General features: G+C 40.4%; 1 protein-coding gene across 4 annotated transcripts; it reads right to left on the bottom strand.

Annotated features, from left to right (window-relative positions):
• Window positions 1-937: 937 nt before the first annotated feature.
• Window positions 938-21015, bottom strand: SMU1 (SMU1 DNA replication regulator and spliceosomal factor). Of its 4 annotated transcripts, XM_027616570.2 has the most exons (12): window positions 20866-21015; window positions 16832-17042; window positions 15174-15326; window positions 13857-13967; window positions 12406-12534; window positions 10892-11011; window positions 9272-9388; window positions 8520-8647; window positions 7077-7203; window positions 4790-4957; window positions 2523-2675; window positions 938-1449 (listed from the first exon to the last, which is right to left on the bottom strand). In XM_027616570.2, the coding sequence occupies exons 1-12, from the start codon at window positions 20889-20891 to the stop codon at window positions 1351-1353; spliced, it is 1542 nt and encodes a 513-aa protein (XP_027472371.1). In that variant the 5' UTR covers window positions 20892-21015; the 3' UTR covers window positions 938-1350. The 4 variants fall into 4 exon arrangements, with proteins under 4 accessions (XP_027472371.1, XP_027472372.1, XP_027472373.1 ...); XM_027616571.2 differs by lacking the exon at window positions 10892-11011; XM_027616572.2 differs by lacking the exon at window positions 12406-12534.
• Between the last annotated feature and the right edge of the window lie 132 nt (window positions 21016-21147).

The raw sequence follows: 21147 nt of genomic DNA, 5'->3' as shown, positions 1-21147 counted from the left end.
TCTCAAAATGGCCACAAATGACATTATGTCAAAAGGCATGTTTAAAGATTTATTTGGAGTCAGAGCTGGGGGGGCAGGGGGACTCTCAAGGAGACCATGCTCAGCACAGAGCTGGACGTGGGGCTCAAACACAAGGACCCTGAGATCATGACCTGAGCCGAAATCAAGTCGGATGCTCAACTGACTGAACTACCAAGGCACCCCCAAAAAGCTGCAGGTTTAATGGCAAAAGGAAAAAAATTGGGAATATGATTGGGGAAGAGTCATTTCTTAGTGCTGCCAAGGATTAATTCAGCCAGTATTGAACATTATTGTGCTATATTTCAATCAAAGGTAAATTACAACACTCTAAAACTTTTTTAAAACTTTCCCCATTAGTTTGTACCTAATAAAGGCTAAAATTAAAAGGCATAAGAGGCCCAAACAAATAAGGTCTCAATTTCTTGAAGTGATCCCTGCACAGCACCTTCAACATCTACATCAGTGCACTGAATACATCTTTGGTTGAAACATAAAAGACACCCATGTGCAAAGTATTTTCAAGAGTTTTGCTGGCTTTTTTTTAACTGGTAAGGATGCACATAGCAAAAGACTTCTCTAAATCTCAGGTCCTTTTCCTTCAGAACAATAGCACATTTTCAATGCCAAAACTGGATTCTCATAATGGATCCTGCAACTAGTTCTGCCCAGAAGATGGAGATGACAGTCCCTGGAGTTGGCCAGAACACATGAGAAAGCACAGCCAGGAAGAGTGAGTGGACGGTGAGGGCAATGAAAGGAGTACCCTGTGCAACACCCAACCTTTGTACATTCGATCTGTCTTGCTAAATAGGAACAGACTTCCTGCTGTGCTGGGATTAATAATGCTTTGTCCCACCCTCCCACTAGATTCTAAATAAATATGTTAACTAGGTGAGCACTTATTTAAAAACAAAGCCTCCGAAAAGGGTAAAGTTTATTAACATCTTAAAAAAACGGACCAGCAAAGAGCTACTGAATATGGGATAGTTACTTATTCACAAGTTTTACTGCAGGAGGTACATTTTCATCACTATTTCAAATCAAAGGAGTACAGTTTTCTTCTAGAAAGCAGTATTTCACTCTTCAGGTAGATTACTGAAAACATTAAGTGATGACTGCCCCAGTTAGAAACAGATAAATGAATACCCTAAAAATATATATAAAAGGGTAACTGCTACTTAAACATGAATTGAATTTTCACAAAATTATTCTTGTTCCTAATTCACACAATTGTTTAGAAAAGGTAGCCTTAAAAAAAAAAAAACAATACATGAATATGTCTTCACTTAAGTACATGCTCTCAAGCAAGTTTTAAAAGAAAAGTGGAAATTAGGGTTTCCAGAGCTTTAGGAGTCCATCCTCACTGTAGGTAGCAATCAGGTTCTGATGAGGGTGATGTGCAATACCAATCACATCCTTCTCGTGAACCTGGGAAAAGTAAAGTACTGGGTTAGAGGATATAGGTCTATAAAAATCACCCCGAAGAGGCTTCCAGAGCTGAGTGGGAGAAGAGTGAAGCTTCTACTTCTCACCAAAGAAACTGAACCTAAGGCAGCCTTGAAGAGGACTAAACAAAACAAAAACAAATGAGGCTATCACTCTGCTAGTTCACATTTTTTGTACTGTTTTTCATAATGTGTGAATAATGCTTTGTCCCAAATCACTTTTGCATTACAGCTGATCCTACTCACCATCACTATTTTGTAAATTCTAGGCCAAGACAGTGGCTAAGACCAAATGATTCCATCAACTCAGTGAACTTGTATTTTCCAGACCCCTCAGCTAGGCACCCCTGAGATCTGTATGGACGCCTGACAGGGCAGGTGCATCAAAAGCTCACTCAAGAATCATGTGAGACCAAGAGATGATTTTCTAACATGGGTATGTATATAATTTTTTATATGTTCATACCACTTCTCCTTCTGGACCACAGAAAACTACATTTTCCCTGTCCCCCTGGCATTTAGTCAACCATGTGACTGAATTCCAACCAAAAAAGAATGAGGAACAAAGTAACATAAGCCACTTCCAGATTGAGTCTCAAAAACATCCAGTGTAGCCCTCAGCTAGTTTTTCTCCTCCCGAGATCTTGGAGGCCATATATTCCAAATGACACAACCAGAAGATGGAGGAAGACTATCTAACTCCTATCACACTGTGGCATAACAAGAAATAAGATGTATCTGTCACTCTCTGATCCCAGCAGGGAGGATATGGCTAATCTAGCTAGCTAGACAGGCATGTTCCCTTTCTTATTTATGTCCACCCATTCTATTCACTTGAAGCTGAGGGCTCAATGAAGGATGACCTTTCCTGAGAGAGGAGGTAATTCCATACCATTACTTATGGGCCCTTTATTTTATTTAGTGATACAATTTAGTGATACAATAAATTTTTTATGTACCAAGCTTCACACAGCAGTCTGGAAAAGGTTCATACTTCAGAGTTCAGAAAGACAAGTATTAAATTTCTTGAGATGGCCTCAAGTCAGTAATACTCACTGTCAAAGTTCTCTCCAGTTTGCCAGTGACTGTGCTAAAACAGTAGAGCACAAAGTCCTCCCCGACACAGTAGATCCACTCACCGCGGGGAGACAGGGCGCAGCAAACAAAATCACCACCTTCCCTCTTACCAGAGCTGAAGCTCCTGACAATCTAAATCATACCATACCCGAAGGCAAAAACAAAATATCTGCATTAGCAGCAGTTCTAAAGCAGCAGTTTTAACTAACATCTTTACATTGTTAAGTTTGCATTTTGGTTTACTGACATTTATAATTAGATCACCAATTACACTCACCGTGTGCTAACTCCTCTTGCCTGGGAAATATTCCACGGGGTAAGCTATCTAAACTTAATCATATATCCCAAGTTACCAACCCTGCTCTTTAGTCTACTGTCATTTTCCCCTGAAGCAAATTCATTACCACCCAAACAATTTCTAAATCAATATACTACCAGTTCTCAATGCTCTGTGGACTTATACTCCACTGTTTCCTCTAACAGAATGGGATGCTTTCCTCATGCAAGATGGAACTCTGTCTCCAAGACCTTGCCTGCTCTATTTTACACACCACATCATCGTAAATCAAGCTGAGTGAAAGCAATCTCACGAGGTTAAAAGGTTACATACCATATGATTCTATTTTTACAACATTCTCAAAATGACAATAATAGAAAGCAGATCAGTGGTTGTTAGGGGCTAGGGATGGGTGGGGGGAAGGTTTGACTATAAAGGTGTAACATGAGCAAGTTCCTCTGGGGATAATGAAAACAGTTCTGTATCCTAACTGCAGTGGTAGTTACAAAAATTCATGGAACTTGTCGCCTCAAAATGAACGCATGTAAAGACTAGTGAAACCCAAATAAGGTTTGTATTTGAATTAACAGTATTGTATCAATGTCAATTTACTGGTTTTTGATAATTGTACTATGGTTAACATATGATGTACCAGCAGAAAATTAGGAAGTGGGCAACTACAGCTGTTATTCAGGGACCCAGGAAATAGTGCAGACCAGCCATCTCAACCATGTGCTCTTTTTTTGTAAGTTAGTTTAGTTAGTTCAGTCAGTCTATCTCTGTCTCTATTTAATCTCTACACCCAACCTGGAGCTTGAACTCACAGCCCCAAGATCAAGAGCTGCAAGCTCTTCCAGCTGAGCCAGCCAGATGCCCCTCAACCATGGGTTCTAAACTACAAATCTATCAGTGATAAGAGCTAATGGGATGGAGAGATGGTTCCAAACACCAGCCCCTGGCTCTTCTCCATGCTCAGCAGAATCCCCAAGGGCCCAAGCCAACATTTCAGTAGCACCACAACACATTCCCAGGGCTTGAGACCTTAATCTTGACACTCCTAATGTCCCTGGTGCTACAAAAGTGCCCTGATTACAAATACGTATCATGAAGACACTGTTGCCCTTCTCTTATGACTCGAGTTCTACCTCAGATCGTGTGGTAACTAGGAGATGCACTGAGTAATCCACATACTGTAGCTCCCTTACTCAGACAGGGAGTGTTATTAACAACACAGGTTTGAACTGCCCATGTCCACTTATATACAGATTTTTTTAATTTAATGTTTATTTTTTTTTTAGTAATCTCTACACCCAGTGTGGGGCTCAAACTCTGAAATCAAGAGTCGCATGCTCTTCTAACTGATCCAACACTCCATGGATTTTTAAAAAAATACAGTATGGTACTGTAAATGTATTTTCTCTTCCTTATGATTTTCTTAATAACATCTTTTTTCTAAGCTTACTTTATGGTAAGAATACAGTATATAGGGGTGCCTGGGTGGCTCAGCCGTTACGCGTCTGCCTTTGGCTCAGGTCATGATCCCAGGGTCCTGGGATCAAGCCCCGCATCGGGCTCTCTGCTCGGCGGGAAGGCTGCTTCTCCCTCTCCCACCCCCCCGCTTGTGTTCCCTCTCTCACTGTGTCTCTATCAAATAAAATCTTAAAAAAAAAAAAAAATACAGCATACACAATACATACAATATACAAAATACATGTTAATTGTTTATGTTATCGGTAAGGCCTCCAGTCAACAGTAGGCCATTAGTAGTTAAGTTTTGGGGGGAGTCAAAAGTAATACGCAGATCACTGTCCAGGGGGTTGGTGCCCCTAACCCCTGTATTGTTTTGGGGTCAACTATGTACGGTTTTTGGAGTGATGAACCCATATTTGATTATTGGAAGGGCCAGAACCGAGGCATGATTTAGGAATGGACCACAGGATCTGTGCAAAGGCACTTTCTGAGCACTCACCTGCCCCTGCATGTTCATGATGACCACTGTATTTGATCTGTTACACACCACAAAGTGCTCTGGATTTTTAGGAAGCAGGATCACACTGTTGACAGTGATATCTGTCCCCGCAGTGCTGCCCAGGGATTTAAAGGTATTTGAACATTCTGTGGTCTTCATATTCCAGATCTATAACACAAAAATTTAAGGCATTAACATTTTTGGGGTGTAAGAATTTATAAAGTTTGGGGATTAAAAAAATGAAAATTTGGTAACTAAAAACAAAACTGACAGGAAAAAAGGCTTCTTGATTTTTAGTCCTGTCAAATACCTAGCTTTGCCATGTACATAGTAAGCACTTACCATGTCTGCTGATTAACTGGTATCAACAAAAGTCACAAGGCTATGATCTTTTCTTACAAAATTTTCCTAATGAGCTATGTATGTTCAAAATTTGCCACGCATCAACACTGCTACTGTCAACCAGAAAGCTACCCTTATCTGGATATCAAAATAAAACATGGGCTTTTTAGAATTATATGCTTAGGACTCTATCCTGAGATTCTGATTTGATAGCTCTGGGGTGGGGCATAGACATGTCCATTTTTAAAAAAGCTCCACAAATGATTCCAGTACAGCTTGAACCACTGAAAAGAAGCGACAGTATTGACACACATGAGGATCCATGAAGTAGAAGTCTCTCTTGGACACGTGTATTACCTCTCCCAGCCCAACATCTCTTCTGGTAATAGTCCCCATCCTAATGCTTTTCACCTTGCCCTTCTGGGCTATTATGACCTGCTGGGGTTAAATCAGACATCACAGTTATTGAAATCTGAGATGTGCTTGGAGAAAAATGGACCAAATCTTGAATGGCATTGTCTGGACACCATTCACTTGATGAGGTATACAGACACAAAAGCCTCAAAGGCACGGACTGTGTTGTCTCCTTTGTGCTTTCAACAGAGCTTAGCACAAAACAGATGTTGAATACCTATAAACAGGAGGAAATAACTGCCCCACTAATTCCCCAGTGTTTATTTTCCTAATTTATACTGGTATCATCTGCCCCAATCTGTTCTCTAAAGCCCAACTGCCTTCAGGAGAGAAATGAACTTTTCAGTAAAGAGTTCTAAGGCTCCCAGTGTTTTCTGTCCAAAAAGTCAGTGAGATGCTTTACCTGACTCACTGAAGAACTAAAGGAAAAGACCACAAAACAAAGAGGGATAGACAGGCAACCTCCCACTGGCATTTTACAAGTTTGTAAGGCCCATACACAAAGCACAAAGAGGGCAAATCCCATGACTAAAGTACTAAGAGCTCTGTGTATCTCCCCAACCATCCTGAGGAAGATTTTCCTACCCTCAGGTTCCTGGTTCAATTCCCAAGCCAGAACAAGCAATTTCAGATGGGGGGTCTTTTAGGCATTTGTGTTAAAATGCTTAGGTCTGCCACAAACTACACACATACATAAGGCAATTTAAAAGCAGGTCCAGGGCGCCTGGGTGGCTCAGTCGGTTAGGCAGCTGCTTTCGGCTCTACTCGTGATCCCCGGGTCCTGGGATCAAGTCCTACATCGGGCTTCCTGCTCTGTGGGGAGCCATCTTCCCCCTCTGACTCCCTTTCTCTGTCTCTCATGAATAAATAAATAAAATCTTTTAAAAAAAATTAAATAAAAGCAGGTCCAGAATGTAAATGGGATTGTCTCAAAGATCTCCAGCAATTTTCTATTTGGATTGCTCATCTCTTTTAGGAAATGAGGCCTGCTATTAAAATAATCAGACCTCTTAAGGTGCTGAAGATCCACTATTTGCAGCTCAGAGCTGAGGACAGTAAATGAGTATTTGAGAAAGGGCTTAGTTATACTCTACACCTCTCCTGCCCCTCTACAAATGCTGTTGGGAAGGCCCCCTAAATGTTGGGGGGTCAGGGGTCGGGTGAGACTGTGCAATAAAAAAAAGATCTATTTATCTGGCCACTAAGCCCTTTGTAAACTTGACTATTCTGGGTGAACCATACCTTTATCAAGATAGACTAACGACTATAAATGGAGTGTGACTTAATATAGGCCTCCACACCCTTCCTCTTTTCCTACACATGATAAAGTCTATTTTGATTATGTAAGTTTGAAACTGGAGGTCCTTCAGTAGGGATCCACCAAAGAATATTACTACTGTCTCAGACTCTCCTCATTTACAGCTAAAACAGTAAAGTTTACTCCACCACAATCATCACTATTATCACCACTGAAAACTCTTCAAAGGACAAAAATAGAAACCCCAAAATAGACCAGTAGCAAATACTTAACCTTTACAGTGCCATCAGAGGATGCACTAATAATATAATGTCCATCTTGTGTAAAAGTTGCTTCATTAACAAAGGAGGAATGGCCACGAAATTCCTTCAATGTTTTCCCAGATTTTAAACCATGAATTCTATCACAAAAAGAAATTTACAATTAATATTCTATAGAATGCAGGGTGCCCGGGTGGCTCAGTCAGTTAAGTGTCTGCCTTGAGGTCATGAAACCAGGGTCCTGGGATGGAGTCCCACATCAGGATCCCTGCTCAGTGGGAGTCTGCTTCTCCCTTTCACTCTGCCTTTCCTACCCACTCGTGTGTTCTCTCTCTCGCTCATTCTCTCAGAAATAAAATCTTTAAAAAAAAAAAGTTTATGAAATAAAAAAAATTTTTTTTTAAAGATTTTATTTATTTATTCATGAGAGACAGAGAGAGAGAGAGAGAGAGAAGCAGAGGGAGAAGTAGGCTCCCAAGGAGCAGGGAGCCCGAAGCGGGACTCGATCCCAGGACCCTGGGATCATGACCCGAGCAGAAGGCAGATGCTTAACCATCTGAGCCACCCAGGCGCCCTAGACTGCAATTGGGACCAAATATTCTTTCAATGAGGGGCGCCTGGGTGGCTCAGTCGTTAAGCGTACGCCTTCGGCTCAGGTCATGATCCCAGGGTCCTGGGATTGAGCCCCGCATCAGGCTCCCTGCTTAGCAGAGAGCCTGCTTCTCCCTCTCCCCCTGCTTGTGTTCCCTCTCTCGCTGTTATCTCTGTCAAATAAATAAATAAAATCTTTAAAAAAAAAAATCTTTCAATGAATTACAGAAGCTCAAGTTATAATATCAGATGAAGAAAGAGGACTATGCAATTATGTATGTAGTAAAATTTTCATTATGCCAAACAAAACAAAAACAAAAGCTTGGCACAAAGACTGGAAGAAGGGGCACCTGGGTGGCTCAGTAGTTAAGCGTCTGCCTTTGGCTCAGGTCGTGATCCCAGGGCCCTGGGATCGAGCCCCACGTCGGGCTCCCTGCTCCACGGGAAGCCTGCTTCTCCCTCCCCCACACCCCCTGCTTGTGTTCCCTCTCTCGCTGTGTCTCTCTCAAATAAATAAATAAAATCTTAAAAAAAAAAAAAAAGACTGGAAGAAAATATGCCAATAATACCATAGGCTTCTGTTCAGGGACAGACTTCTAGGTCTTGGCTATATTTGTAATATGTCCTCTATGGTGCTTCTGCTGCAGGTGGGTCAAAAATCACACTTTGAGAAACTTGAAACACTGCTATAATCCCTTTCTAATATCTCTTCTGGGTGGACTCAAATGAACAAAATAATAACAAGGTCTCACATACACTCTTCATATAACACCATCTTGGTGAAAACATAAGGAATCATGAGTACCTCCCTCCAGTGCTTCATTATAGCAAACCCAACTGAGGGAGTTTGGGGACTCTTACTTACCGAATTGTCTGGTCAAAAGAGGCACTAAGGATCTGACTACTATCCTTAGAAAAGCTTAGACAGGTGACACCTTTACTGTGTGCCCTTTCAAATCTCCTTAAACACTGTCCACTCTGAATCTTCCATACCTTTATATATAAAAAAAAAAAAAAAGTAAAAACTTGTAAATAGAGTCCCACTCTAGCCTGCAAAGCCAAGCAAGATGCAATGCTCAATAGTGTACTAAAAACAGCATTAAAAATGCATGCTAATAGTTGAATATGGCTGCTTCACATAGTGCAATAACTGAATCCTCTGAAACTTAAACCTCTTTCCTTGTAAATTATTAAAACAAAAACTCAGACTCAAAGTTCACTTAGCAGAGACTTTTCTGTATTTTATCTAGCCCAGGGTGTTTTACCAGCAATTAAATACAAACCACAGCTAGTCAACAGCAGACCATCCCATTCCCTAAAAAAAAAACCCAAAGTACAACACATCATATAAGGGGAGCCAGGGTGGTACAGCAGAAAGGGCATGAGGAGCAGATCTGAGTTGAAGTCCCAATCTAAAAGTTACCAACTGTGTGACCTTAAACTGATTATTTACCCTCCCAAGGCAGAGTTATTAGGATTAAACAAGAAAAAGTAAATTAGCATAAAGTTGATGCTCAACAAACAGTTACTGCTATTAAGCTATCACATGTGGAACACTACCTCATTACAGAAGTATCAAAATGTCTACATATAAAGGTCTGTGCCACTAATAAATACCTTGATTTTTCCATCTTGGGCCCCGGTTGCTAACATTTCTGTATCTCTGCTGAAACACATGCAGAGGACAGCATCATCCATCATCATAAAGTTATCCTGGGCCTGGTATTTAAGATCCTAAAGGAAACAAAGATAAGCAGTTACCAAAATAACTCAAAACCCCCAGTTATGCCAGATCTCTACAAACTCACTAAAAGCAGAATAACGGATTGTGCCTACTCTAAATTTCTAAAGCAAATACTAGTGCCATGTACACATGTTCCTAATGAACAACTGCTAGTGCTGGGAATAAGTAATTTTGTACACTTCAAATTAATACTCTAAAAAATTCCAAGGTAACATCCTACATCTTTTCCTTACTGATCTTTTTTCTACGCAAAATTCCCCTACAATTCCACATTGTACATTTTTAATGTATCTGAATTTATTTTAGGGTATGATGTGAAAAACCAATGTCTTTTCCAAATTGTCAGCTAATTTTCCTAAAGCCATATATTGACTAATCGACTTGTGACGTTTCTTTTATCATCCATTACTATTGAGAACAAAGTATCTTCATCTTTTACTAATTACAAAGTAAGACTGCATCATGGTTTAGGAAAAAAAAAAGCAAAGTATAAGGAAATATATGAAGCAGAAAATGAAAACCACTCATGAATTCACTACCCATGGAATGGAAGTTAGTATTCTATGATAAAGATTATATTTTAAATCAGTGGATAGTCAATAAATACCTATTTAGGAAAAAAAGTTGGATCTACACCAACTTCACCCCCCTAAACAAATTCCAATGGATCAAAAATTAAACATAAAATGAAACATGAAAGCACTAGAAGTTGTAGAAGAAAAAGATGGATAAATATAATGATACAAAAAAATTAAGTCTATAAAACAAAATGATGAGCAAAGTCAAAAGATAACAGTCAAAACTGAAAAATATTTGCAATACATTACAAAGATTGATTTCCTCAAACTATTCCTAAAAATCAGTAAGAATCCAAAAGAAAAATAGACAAAGGATACGAAGACTTCACAGAACAGGAAATATCAGTGGCTTTTCACATATAAAAAGATATTCAACTTCATTCATAGAGAAACAATTAGTACTACAATTACGTTAGATTAGAAACAGTAAGTAATTGCTTACATATACCTAGAAATTCCAGGAAGGTTACATAAGAACTGATGACCCTGGCTGGACCAAGGAAGAGAACTGACCAGCTGAGGGACAAGGATAGGAGCAAGACTCTTGCTCTTGCTCCTGAATAACTTTTCTGTTTTATAAAATGTTGTATCAGATAGGGGCACCTGGGGGGCTCAGTCGGTTAAGTGTCTGACTTCGGCTCAGGTCAAGATCTCAAGTGTCCTGGGATGGAGCCCTGTGTCTGGCTCTGCGCTCAGCAGGGAGTATGCTTCTCCCTTTCCCTTCCTCTCTGCTCCTCCCCCTGCTCATGTTCGAGCTAGCCCTCTCTCAAATATTATCTTAAAAAAAATGTTGTATCAGATGTATATATTATTCATTTAAAAAATAAATTTATATTGTAAAAATAACAGGTAATTTAAAAACAAAAAATAGATAATTCTCCCATTAGAAAAGTTAATCTATTTTAAATACTTTACCTTCCTGATTTTTCCAGTCGTAAAGTTCCAGACTTCAATGAATCCATCAACAGACCCAGTGACCAAATACTGACCATCTGGAGAAAATCGAGCACACTCCACATGTGATTTCTGACCAAACTGTTTCAAATGAAACAATGAAACAGATGCATTTTTATCTACTGACCTTAAAACAATTTCCATTTTAACCTTTTGAGAAATTCTGCCCTAGCACAAAGGCATAGCTAGCCTATATTATGGAGTATTGGAGGGGTATTTCTATATCTGGACAGAGACAATGGATATATTTTCTCTGACAGTTTTAAGTCTGGGCTCTCAGTTTAAACTAGGTTTTTTAACGTGAAGTTGGTATTCCCAAAGCAATGTGAAAGGACTTAGAACAAATAATCCTATTAAAATACTCAGTAAGTTTTTACCTGAAGCAGCCACTATCAGTATGACTTTCACACTCAGTATGAGACAATATGTTGTACATCTAGGGGACAACAATTCATTTTTTCAAAATAAATGTCTGTTTTCCTATACTGCTTTGTAAACAAATTTTCCAACCGGTTTCTTTTCATGACCTTCATTTAATCAAGTGGTAACATTTGGCTGACTGACTCTAGAATTAGAGCTGACAGACTATTTGCCTAGATGTATCCTGAGCATTTACCAGCAACGATGTTCCCAATAGAGGAAAACTACAGAACATTAGACAAATGAGAACAGAGAAAAGCTCTATTGTGAATTTCGTTTTAAATGCCAGAAAAGGAAAGTCTTTATAAAAGAAAATCTTAGCCCAGCAGCATAATTATAATGGATTTCTCTCTGTCTCAAAGGCTTCAGCCAGGTAAATAGAACAGTGCTACTCAGAAATATCTTTAGATGCGAATCAGAACACATAATCCAGAAAAGATAAATTCAAAGCTCTAAGCCAAAGGTCCAAGATTTGAGGATTATGAAATATTTCAAAATCTATAAATTCAGTAACAGCACAAACCCAGAGAGAAACTAATAGAAAGGAGATGCTGAAGTAGCAAATAGGCTTGAAATTCTAGGAATTACAGCAATTTCGTGATGGTGCTTTGTCCTAGAAAAGTCTCAGATTAAAATAATAAACAAACAAACAAAACAAGAACCAGCCATGAGATGATAAAATTATTTTCCTCGACCACCACACAAGCCTGCTTTACAATTCATGCCTGGTACTTTGCCAGACATGTAACAGGCAAAAGCAGCAATGATGAACAGGACGAATACACAGAAAGTTCACAGTTAGTTCCAGGCATACCCAAAGAGCTAACCATTCTTCCAAATGAAGGCCTCCTGGGAGGAAGTGCAAGGGCAGAGGATGGGCCAGCTGCCAAATTTATGGATATACACCCGAGGTGTGCCACTGCCAGACCCCAGGAGGAGCCCAGTGGTCACCAGCAGCAACCCTGAATGTTGTCAGCTCCTGGCACATGGCCTGGCTGAGCAAGCAGAGTCCTCAACAAATGATGAGCAAATGGCTGAGTATCTAAGGATCCTACCTTAATATGCCTGCTCAGCTGTGTAGGAAACTTTTCTTCTTCCACATCTTTGACAGCCGCTTTGCCGCGGAACAAATCTATGGTCATGCCGGGAGGAAGCAACCCCTGGTGCTGCTGCCACTTCAGTGCCTGTCAGCAAAGAAACGCACACTAACCTGCTTGGCTGTTTCTAAGATCTAGTCCTGACTGCTTAAAGCCCAGCCCGAAAGGACCAGGTTAACATCCACACCCACACACCTTTGGCCCTCCAAAGACAACATAATCTGTGCAACTCTGTGTCTTAGGAACACAGGCTGATCCCAGGGTGCAAGGGAACTCTGAGAGCCAACAGGTCCGTATTTCCATATCTATTTTCTTAGAGGTTTGACTTTTATTATAAACAAAATTTGGAAAACAAAAATCTCCCATAGTCCCAACATCCAAAAAGAGCCACTGTTGGTTAGCATTTTATGTATACTTTCTAGTGTTTTCCCCCTTACGTGTTTATTAACATATCTGTAATAATGTTCTATATAAAATTTTATATCGTTTTCACCTATCCTCAGATCATGCAATGACGTAACTATCAGTTCGATGGCTGTAAAATATACCCTACGTGGTGAATGTTTTAAGTTTAATTGATATATTAATGGACAGTCACACTGCTACCAATTTTTTACACGGTTAAATTATGCCACAATAAACACTTCTGAACGTAAGGCTTTTTCTATTTAAGGGATAATACTCACTGAGAATAGATTCCTAGAAGAAAAATCATTGAATCCAAAAAAGAATATGAATGGTTAAGGCTCTTGATAGACACTGCCAGACCGTTTTCCCAAAAAGTTGCAACTTCAACAGTGTTTATGACTGCATTATGGGGAGTGGAAAAATCATGGATTTTGGAGACTGATGGTCCTAGGCTAGATCATTTGCCAACTCTTATTTTCATTTATGTTCTTTGCCCATTTATCTATTGTATTTTTACTATTTTTCCTATCAATTTTTGAGTTTTTAATGTGATTAGGGTTGGGACTATGAGCCCCACATTGAGTGTAAAGATTACTTAAAAAAAAAAAAGGTCCAGAAAAGTTAGGTAATGTGCCAAAAACCACATTAGTTGGTAAGTGAGAGATCTTGGATTCTAACTATGGTAAACATTTATTCCAATTTGCCTTTGACAGTGTCCTGCACAATGATCAATAGTACCCTTAAGCCATCCCAAATGGGATAATAAATTCTACGATCATCCTACTTCTAACTAAGTCTAGAGCTTATGCTATTAACCACTAATCTGTATTGCTTCTCCCAGGAAAAATGAGGGTGGCATGGCACAGGTATTGGTACAAGCAGCTCTACAGGTAGTCCCTAATTCTAAGGATGTCTGATTTCTTTAGCCTGTACATATATTTTATATATAGGAAACAGTACCAGGAGTTCAGGGTAATTTCAGTTCCATAGACTTTAATTACCTGCCCCAGCAATGCCATGAGACGAGATGGAGGCACCACACTGACTTCCCCAGCTAAGGCCTGGGCAATTGCTGCTCTTCTCTTCTCTTTGCTACTTCCATCTGGGTATGCCTGAAAAAGGAGAAGGATATGAGTGTGCTTACTTAAAAACAACAATAATCATCAAGCAGAAACATTTTTTTTTTAAGATTTTATTTATCTATTTGACAGAGAGAGAGAGAGCCTGCACAAGCAGGGAGAGCTGCAGGCAAAGAGGGAGAGGGAGAAGCAGGTTCCCTGCTGAGCAAGGAGCCCGATGCAGAACTTGATCCCAGGACTCTGGGATCATGACCTGAGCTGAAGGCAGACACTTAACCGACTGAGCCACTCAGGTACCCCAAGCAGAAACATTTAAAAAATTTATAAAAAGAAACTACCTGGTTAAAGAAGGGATTAATTATATTAATTAGTTAAGACAATTCCCAACTCTCCCCACTTGCATTTCAAAAGTATGAGTTGGGAGAGACTTGAGGTCAGCCAATCCACAGTTATTTCTGAAAGGGTCCTACCAAGTAAACCACATCAAAGCCAGAGTTGTTTTTCCAGTTTTTTGAAAAATCTGCAGAGCTGAGGATTCTTTTAGTAATTCTTTGGTAATTTACTTCAGTCCAACGACTCCCAGCCCAGAAGTTCTTCACCACCTCTAACTTGAATCCTGTTATGGTAATCTAAACTTCTTTCCTTTATCCTCATGGTTTCTGTGAGTTTACCCTAACTTTCCACTCTCTAGGACCTATTAAATTCTTCTTCTTCCTCTTTAGACTAGTAAAAGGCTGGGTGAGAAACAATGAAACAATGAAACATATCATAAGGTTTGGGAAGAAGAAAAGAGTATCAGTCACCACACTCTACCAGTAAGCATAACTGGCTGAGACAAAAGCACGAGCTTTCTAAGAACTAAAAACGTTGAGAGAAAACTGCACTTGTTGGGCCAAGGGACACAAATGCACAGTAAATATGCTAGCAGTCAGGCAGCACTTCAGGGTCAAATAAGTACTTGGGCTAATGTGGAAATTATATGAGAGTAAATTTTTTGCTTCTTTACTAATCAACATACAACCCTCTAAAATGAAATGTGTAGGGGAGGGAAGACCTTCAAATATTCAGAAAACTGAACAAGATTATTCTCTTTAGCATATGTAAACTCCAGTCAACACAAATAAACAGTAAAGTATCATTCTCAAAAATTAAATCAAAATCAGTATCCAATAAAATGGTAAAAAACAGATTCCATTGTTGCATTTTTTTTTTAAAGTTAACAAGAGTTTCTTGTCATACCTCACGAGGATCAAAATAAGACCTGGCCAAGAGGTTCTCCAAATGAATATACCGCTCTGGCTGTGTTTGTTTTAACATGATCATGGGGTCAGTCTGTCTCAGGAGTGATCTGGCCGCTCCCAATTCACGCAGCTCTATCAATTCCAGAACAACCTGGAAAATTGAAAGAAAATGTCTGTTTCAATGCATTCTCTTAGTACTCTTTCAGTACAATTTCTGACTCAGAAATGGCCTCCCAACATGATTTCCAATATTAGGAAATATTCCTTTCTCTTTTCCCTAGCATTTTCAGGTGGATAAATGAAGCAATTATAAACGGTAACTTCAATCTTTCTTTTTTTTTTTTTAAGATCTTATTTATTTATAAGAGAGGGAGGGAGCACGAGGGGGGGAGGGGCAGATGCAGATTCCCCGCTGAGTGGCGGAGCCTGACACAGGACTTAATCTCACAACCCTGAGATCATGACCTGAGCTGAAGTCGGACGCTTAAGCAACTGAGCCACCCCAGTCTTTCAACTTCTTTCATTTTTATCTACCCATCTCCTCTCCTCTCTGGCTTCCTGTTTCAGAAACTGAAAAAACTAAAGATGAGAATATTTCCAAGGGCTCCAGAGAAACCTTTCTCCAATTAACGAAATTTTCTTTAGGGATTACTGAACTCATGTGGATTGTAAATAAACAAACTATCCTATTTTTATTTTAACAACACTACATTCCTATTTCCAGAAAGCCCATTCTGTTATTATACAAGTGTATAATAACTAATTTATATGATCTTTGTCCTGGTTTCCTGGCACGGAGCTTCTAAAAACCTTGGAATTTTCCTAATGATCGGAATATCTTCATTATTAATGAGCCCCCTGCATCACATATGAGTTTGTGCTATGAAGACAGCTCATGGAAAGGGCTGGTTGCCAGAAAGACCAACCACATTATAGGGGTGAGGTTTTGAGCCAGCCCAACCCCCAAGGAGTGCTGGGGAGCTGAAGATTGAATGAAACCCCAATAAAAACCCCAATGGAGCTTCCTAGTTGGTAAACACATTAATAAGCCAGGTGAGACACTCTGATTCCACAGGGAGAGAACATTAGAAGCTCTCCACTCAGGACCCTCCGAGACCTCACCTTTATGTGTCTCTTCATTTGGCTGGTCCTGATCTGTATTCTTGATAATATAACTGTAATCATAAATACAGCACTTTCCTGAGTTCTGTGATTCATTCTAGTGAATTATCAATTCTAGAGGGGTCACGGGACCCAGATATGCAGCCACTTGGTCAGAAGTGTGGGTGGCCTGAGACCCCAAAAAAGTGCAGCTTGTGTCTGAAGTAAAGGGAATCTTGTGAAGGGCTGAGCCTTTAGCTTGCAGGGTCTGCACTAACTCTGGGTGGTTAGTGCCAGAACTGAATTGTAATACACTACTTGGTATCAGAACAGTTTATTTAATGATCACTTAAAAAATAATTTTAATTTAGGAAAATCTTGGCTTTTCAAACAAACAAACAAACAAACATACAAAGTAGTACTCAAGCCTTAACAGTATAAGTTTTAAGGGCTGTTACAGTCCCAGAGTGCTTCAAGGAATGCTCACTGATGCTTCCCAGTGAGGGGGCCCTCAATAAACCAAATGAAGGGGATCAGCATCACCTCCACTCTTACCTGTTCATAGAGATCAATGAGGGTTTTGTCTGGCAATTTCAGAGACTGTATAGCCTGTAAAACAGTATCCCAATGGCCACTATTAATGTCAGCTACAAAACTCTCAATGCTGTCCACCGTATTCAGAGATACTGTAGTCTCTTCCTGTAAAGTTGCTAGTGCCCGATGTAAACTGTTCTCCTTTAGGTACTGCATGATAAGACGGATCACGCTGAAAAAAGAAAGCAACTCATTTAGTTCAGGAATCCTCACACACCAAAAGAGTCCACAAAATAAAGCCCCCCTAGCTTATTTCTTCTATTCAGCCATCCTCCTTTCCTCTTTGCTTTCCTGTTCTTTATCATGTAAGTAAAACTTTCCAAAAATCACAGAATCTCGAGGTACAAGGGACTCTGAGGATCATCTAGTCCAACCTTCACCTCAAAATTCAAGAACTGGGGTTTAGAAAGGGGAAATAATTTGCCCAGTGTCTCACAGTCAGCTAGAAAAGGAGTTGGTACTACAGTGACTCTCTTACTTCCAAGGCCTGAAATCTTTTTATTATGCCAAGTTTCTTATTAACTTGGCATAATGTATGATTATATTGTTGAATACTTTTTTAAAACACTTATTTATTGGGGCACCTGGGTGGCTCAGTCATTAAGCATCTGCCTTCGGCTCAGGTCATGATCCCAGGGTTCTGGGATCGAGCCCCACATCGGGCTCCCTGCTCGGCAGGGGGCCTGCTTCTCCCTCTCCCTCTCCCACTCCCCCTGCTTGTGTTCCCTCTCTCACTGTGTCTCTGTCAAATAAATAAGTAAAATCTTAAAAAAAAAAAAAAGACTTATTTATTAGAGAGAGAGAGTGTGTGTGTGAGCACATGGCGGGGAGGGGCAAAGGGAGAGGGAGAGAATGGACCCAGGGCTTGATCTCACAATCCTGAGCTCATGACTTGAGCTTACCCGACTGAGCCACCAAGGCGCCCCTACTGTTGTACACTTTTGTGAAATATTTAAACCTAGTCCAGCCATTGACACAATATACTCGAAATGCTTATAGGATGATTTGGTCTATTCTTTTAAACAATAAAAAAAAATATGAATTGAGATTTTCTTAATGGGGATTTGTTAAACAATAAGTAGAACTATACTGTATGTAAAAGTGAAACAAAGTAACACCTACCCACTGTCTTTATTACCAAATTTTCAGGACAAGTGAAATAAAAACATTGTGGATTCACTTTCCCAAGGGAAAAGAGCCAGATAATTTCCAAATATTGAGAGAAGAAACAACCACTTTCAACATGTGACAAAACTTTTAAGTTATTTATAGTTACATATAGTTATAGTTAAAACTTCTTGATCTTGGGCTTAGTAAGGAATGTGGTGAAGAATCTGTTCATACAGACTATAAAACTGCACTGTACAATGTTGTAATACACTGTTTTCCTTCTTTCCTTAGAAGTACATATGTGGCTCACACTGTATTTCTTTTTTTTTTTTTTTTCCTGTTTAAAGAGGGGAGGCAGAAGAGGGACAAATAGAGAAAATCTTAAGTAGGCTCCACACCCAGCATGGAGCCCGTTGTGGGGTTAATCTCACAACCCTGAGATCGTGATTTGAGCCAAAATCAACTGTCGAATGCTTAATCCACTGAGCCACCCAGGCGCCCCTCATACTGTTATTTCTACAGACAGCAGGAGTATAGAGGGTCAGACTGTCCTGGCTGGAAGGAATTACAGATTGGACTTTAGCCGATTCCCTCTATCAGAGAGAAATAATAAACATAAAAAAATGAACAATATTTATTATGTACTTACTATATACCAGGTAGTTTTAAGTATTTTAGGCATATCGATTCATTTATTCCTCAAAACAATCCTATGAGGTATTACTATTATGTCCATTCTACAGATAAGAATTTGACCAAGTAACAGAGATAAATGGAAAAATGAAGGCTCAAACTGACAATGTGGCTCTTGAGCACACATCCCTGACAGGAAAGCAAACACCCTCTTCTTAAAAACTCCTGCAGAAGGAAACTGATTACTGCTTCTTGCATTAAGTAGTCTTTTCTCTCATGGCCCCTTTGAGAGATACTCAGGTTTAGAGCCCTGCTATTCTAGTACCTACTATCTTTCTTAGAATACTTCCATTTGCACTCCCAAAAAAGGCACCCTCCCTCTAAAAATCTCGTATTTGACACACTTCAAATCAAAATTTACTTTCCTCCAACTCAATGGACAGTTGACTCTTGAACATGGATTAGGGGCACTGACCCGCTGCAGTCAAGAATCTGTGTTTAACTTTTGATTCCCCAAAATCTTAAAAGTTAATAGCCTGCTGTTGACAGAAGCCTTACTGATAACATAAAGAGTCGATTAACATATATTCTGTATGTTATAGGTATTATAAACTGTGTCCTAACAATAAAGCAAGCTAGAGAAAAGAAAATCATAAGGAAGGGTACACTTACAGTACTGTACGATAAAAATATGCTCAGATAAGGAGATCTGCGCAGTTCAAACCCATGTTATTTAGGGGTCAACTGTAATACATAAAGACCTAAAAGCTTTGGAGATAAGCTGGGATTTGAATCAGAGTTCTGTCACTTACTGTGACCTTGGGCAAGTCAGTTAACATCTCTGTGCCTGTTTCCTCATCTGTTAAGAAAAATACCTACCCTGTAGGGTTGACTTATACTGCTTATAGCATGACTGGCATAGAAAATACTCACTAAATAGTAGCTATTACTGATATTAAAAACATGCAGGGATGCCTCACTGGTTCAGTCAGTAGAGTGTGAGGCTCTTATCTCAGGGTTGTGGGCTTAAGCCCCACACTGGGTGTAGAGATTACTTAAAAATAAAATCTTAAAAACAAACGAACAAACAAGCATGCAGCAGCCCAAGGATGGGAGAATGGTTAGTGTCTGCTCTTATTTAGACCCCAAAGCACGGAATACTTTCCAACTCCTGCCCTGACTTAGCTGTCTTAGTTGCCAGCACTATCACTCTTCTTTGCTTTTTCTCCACAACACTTACTACCATCCGTTAAGTCTCATATTTTACTTATTGTTTTTGTCTGTTGTGTGGGCCCTCCCCAATCACAATGTACATTCTATAAAGGGAAGGATTTTTGTGTTTTGTTAACTACTGCATCCCCAGCGTCTAGAACAGTACATGGTAGACTTCAATATTTGTTGAATGAATAAACCTCCCTTCTTCCTGTGGCAGGTCTTCAAGACAAGTTCTCTCCCTTACTTGCACTCAAGACACAAATGTTATGTCTGCTGGCTTAATTATTATGTATAGGCAAGGGCAAGGTAGACGGTGGAGTCCTAAAAAAGTTCACTAAAGACCGTCTTCAGTCATTAGTCCGCCTCCCCCCCACGTCGATCATTCTTCTGGCCCAATCTTCAGATTCTGTCTCTCCTTTGTAGCTACAGAGAACTCTCTGACCAATCAAAATTCAGCGCCAGATACCGCTTGATAAAACAGCTAATCATTCATTCCAACGGCAGTAATTGAGGCTCTACGGTCCGGTAAGCACTGGGACTATACAGAAAAGGAGCTCCTAGGCGCCTACACAGGCCAGAGAAACAGCTACAATACTGGGTAAGTAAGTGCTGGGCAAAGAAACGCAAAGGGGCCATATAAGCATAGAGGAAACGAATCACACTGTTACAGGGGGAGCGGGAAGAGAAGGAAGCTTAGAATCCAAGCTCCCTTGTGCAGGTAATTAGACTGGAGTCCAGAATGGATGGGCAATTTGATCAGTCACAGAACGCGCCAGGAGTCGGCGATGGCTAGTACTCAGATCTTCAAAGCCTATCCTTCCTCCTAGCCCCGTGCAGTCTCCCATGGGGCTTTGGGCTTCTCGTCCGCGACTTTCTAGTGGGCCCGCCTCCGACGTAGCCAGATCCAAGAAGCTTCTTTGTAGGCAAGAAAAAGCCCTCCACTCCCTAGGCTCTCAGACGCCTCCCCCTGAGCATCTTCCACTCCACACCCTTCACCTCCCCGCCCCTTCGCGAACTTCCGCCACCGCGGGACTCACTCCGAGGACTCGATTTCGATCGACATAGCGATATCTTCACGGGGGAACAAACCAGTCCACTCTTAGGCCCAGTCGCGCAACACACGAAACGCACCTCCGGCGGCCGCCTTACACCACTTCCGCTCGACGTCCGACGCCCACTCCGGAGACGGCGTGTACGACAGAGGGGCGTGGAGTGCGTGAGGGGCGGAGCTTCGAGCGACTTGTTAGAGGTCTGCGTCTGCGTTCCTGCTCCGCCCACTCCGGAAAAGAATTCTCCCATCTCCTCCCTAAGGGAAAACT

Source organism: Zalophus californianus, chromosome 13 (assembly GCF_009762305.2).
Source record: "Zalophus californianus isolate mZalCal1 chromosome 13, mZalCal1.pri.v2, whole genome shotgun sequence".
NCBI lineage: Eukaryota > Metazoa > Chordata > Mammalia > Carnivora > Otariidae > Zalophus > Zalophus californianus.
Note: the sequence above shows the minus strand (reverse complement) of the source record. Positions and strands in the feature narration are given on the sequence as shown.

Excerpts from the sequence above, each read along its gene's own strand:
- SMU1 (XM_027616570.2), bottom strand. The coding sequence starts at position 20,891 with ATGTCGATCGAAATCGAGTCCTCGGA. Across the intron at positions 17,043-20,865 it reads ATCGAAATCGAGTCCTCGGA|CGTGATCCGTCTTATCATGC; the intron begins GTGAGTCCCGCG and ends TTCTTTTTTCAG. Across the intron at positions 13,968-15,173 it reads CTTATTTTGATCCTCGTGAG|GCATACCCAGATGGAAGTAG; the intron begins GTATGACAAGAA and ends CTCCTTTTTCAG.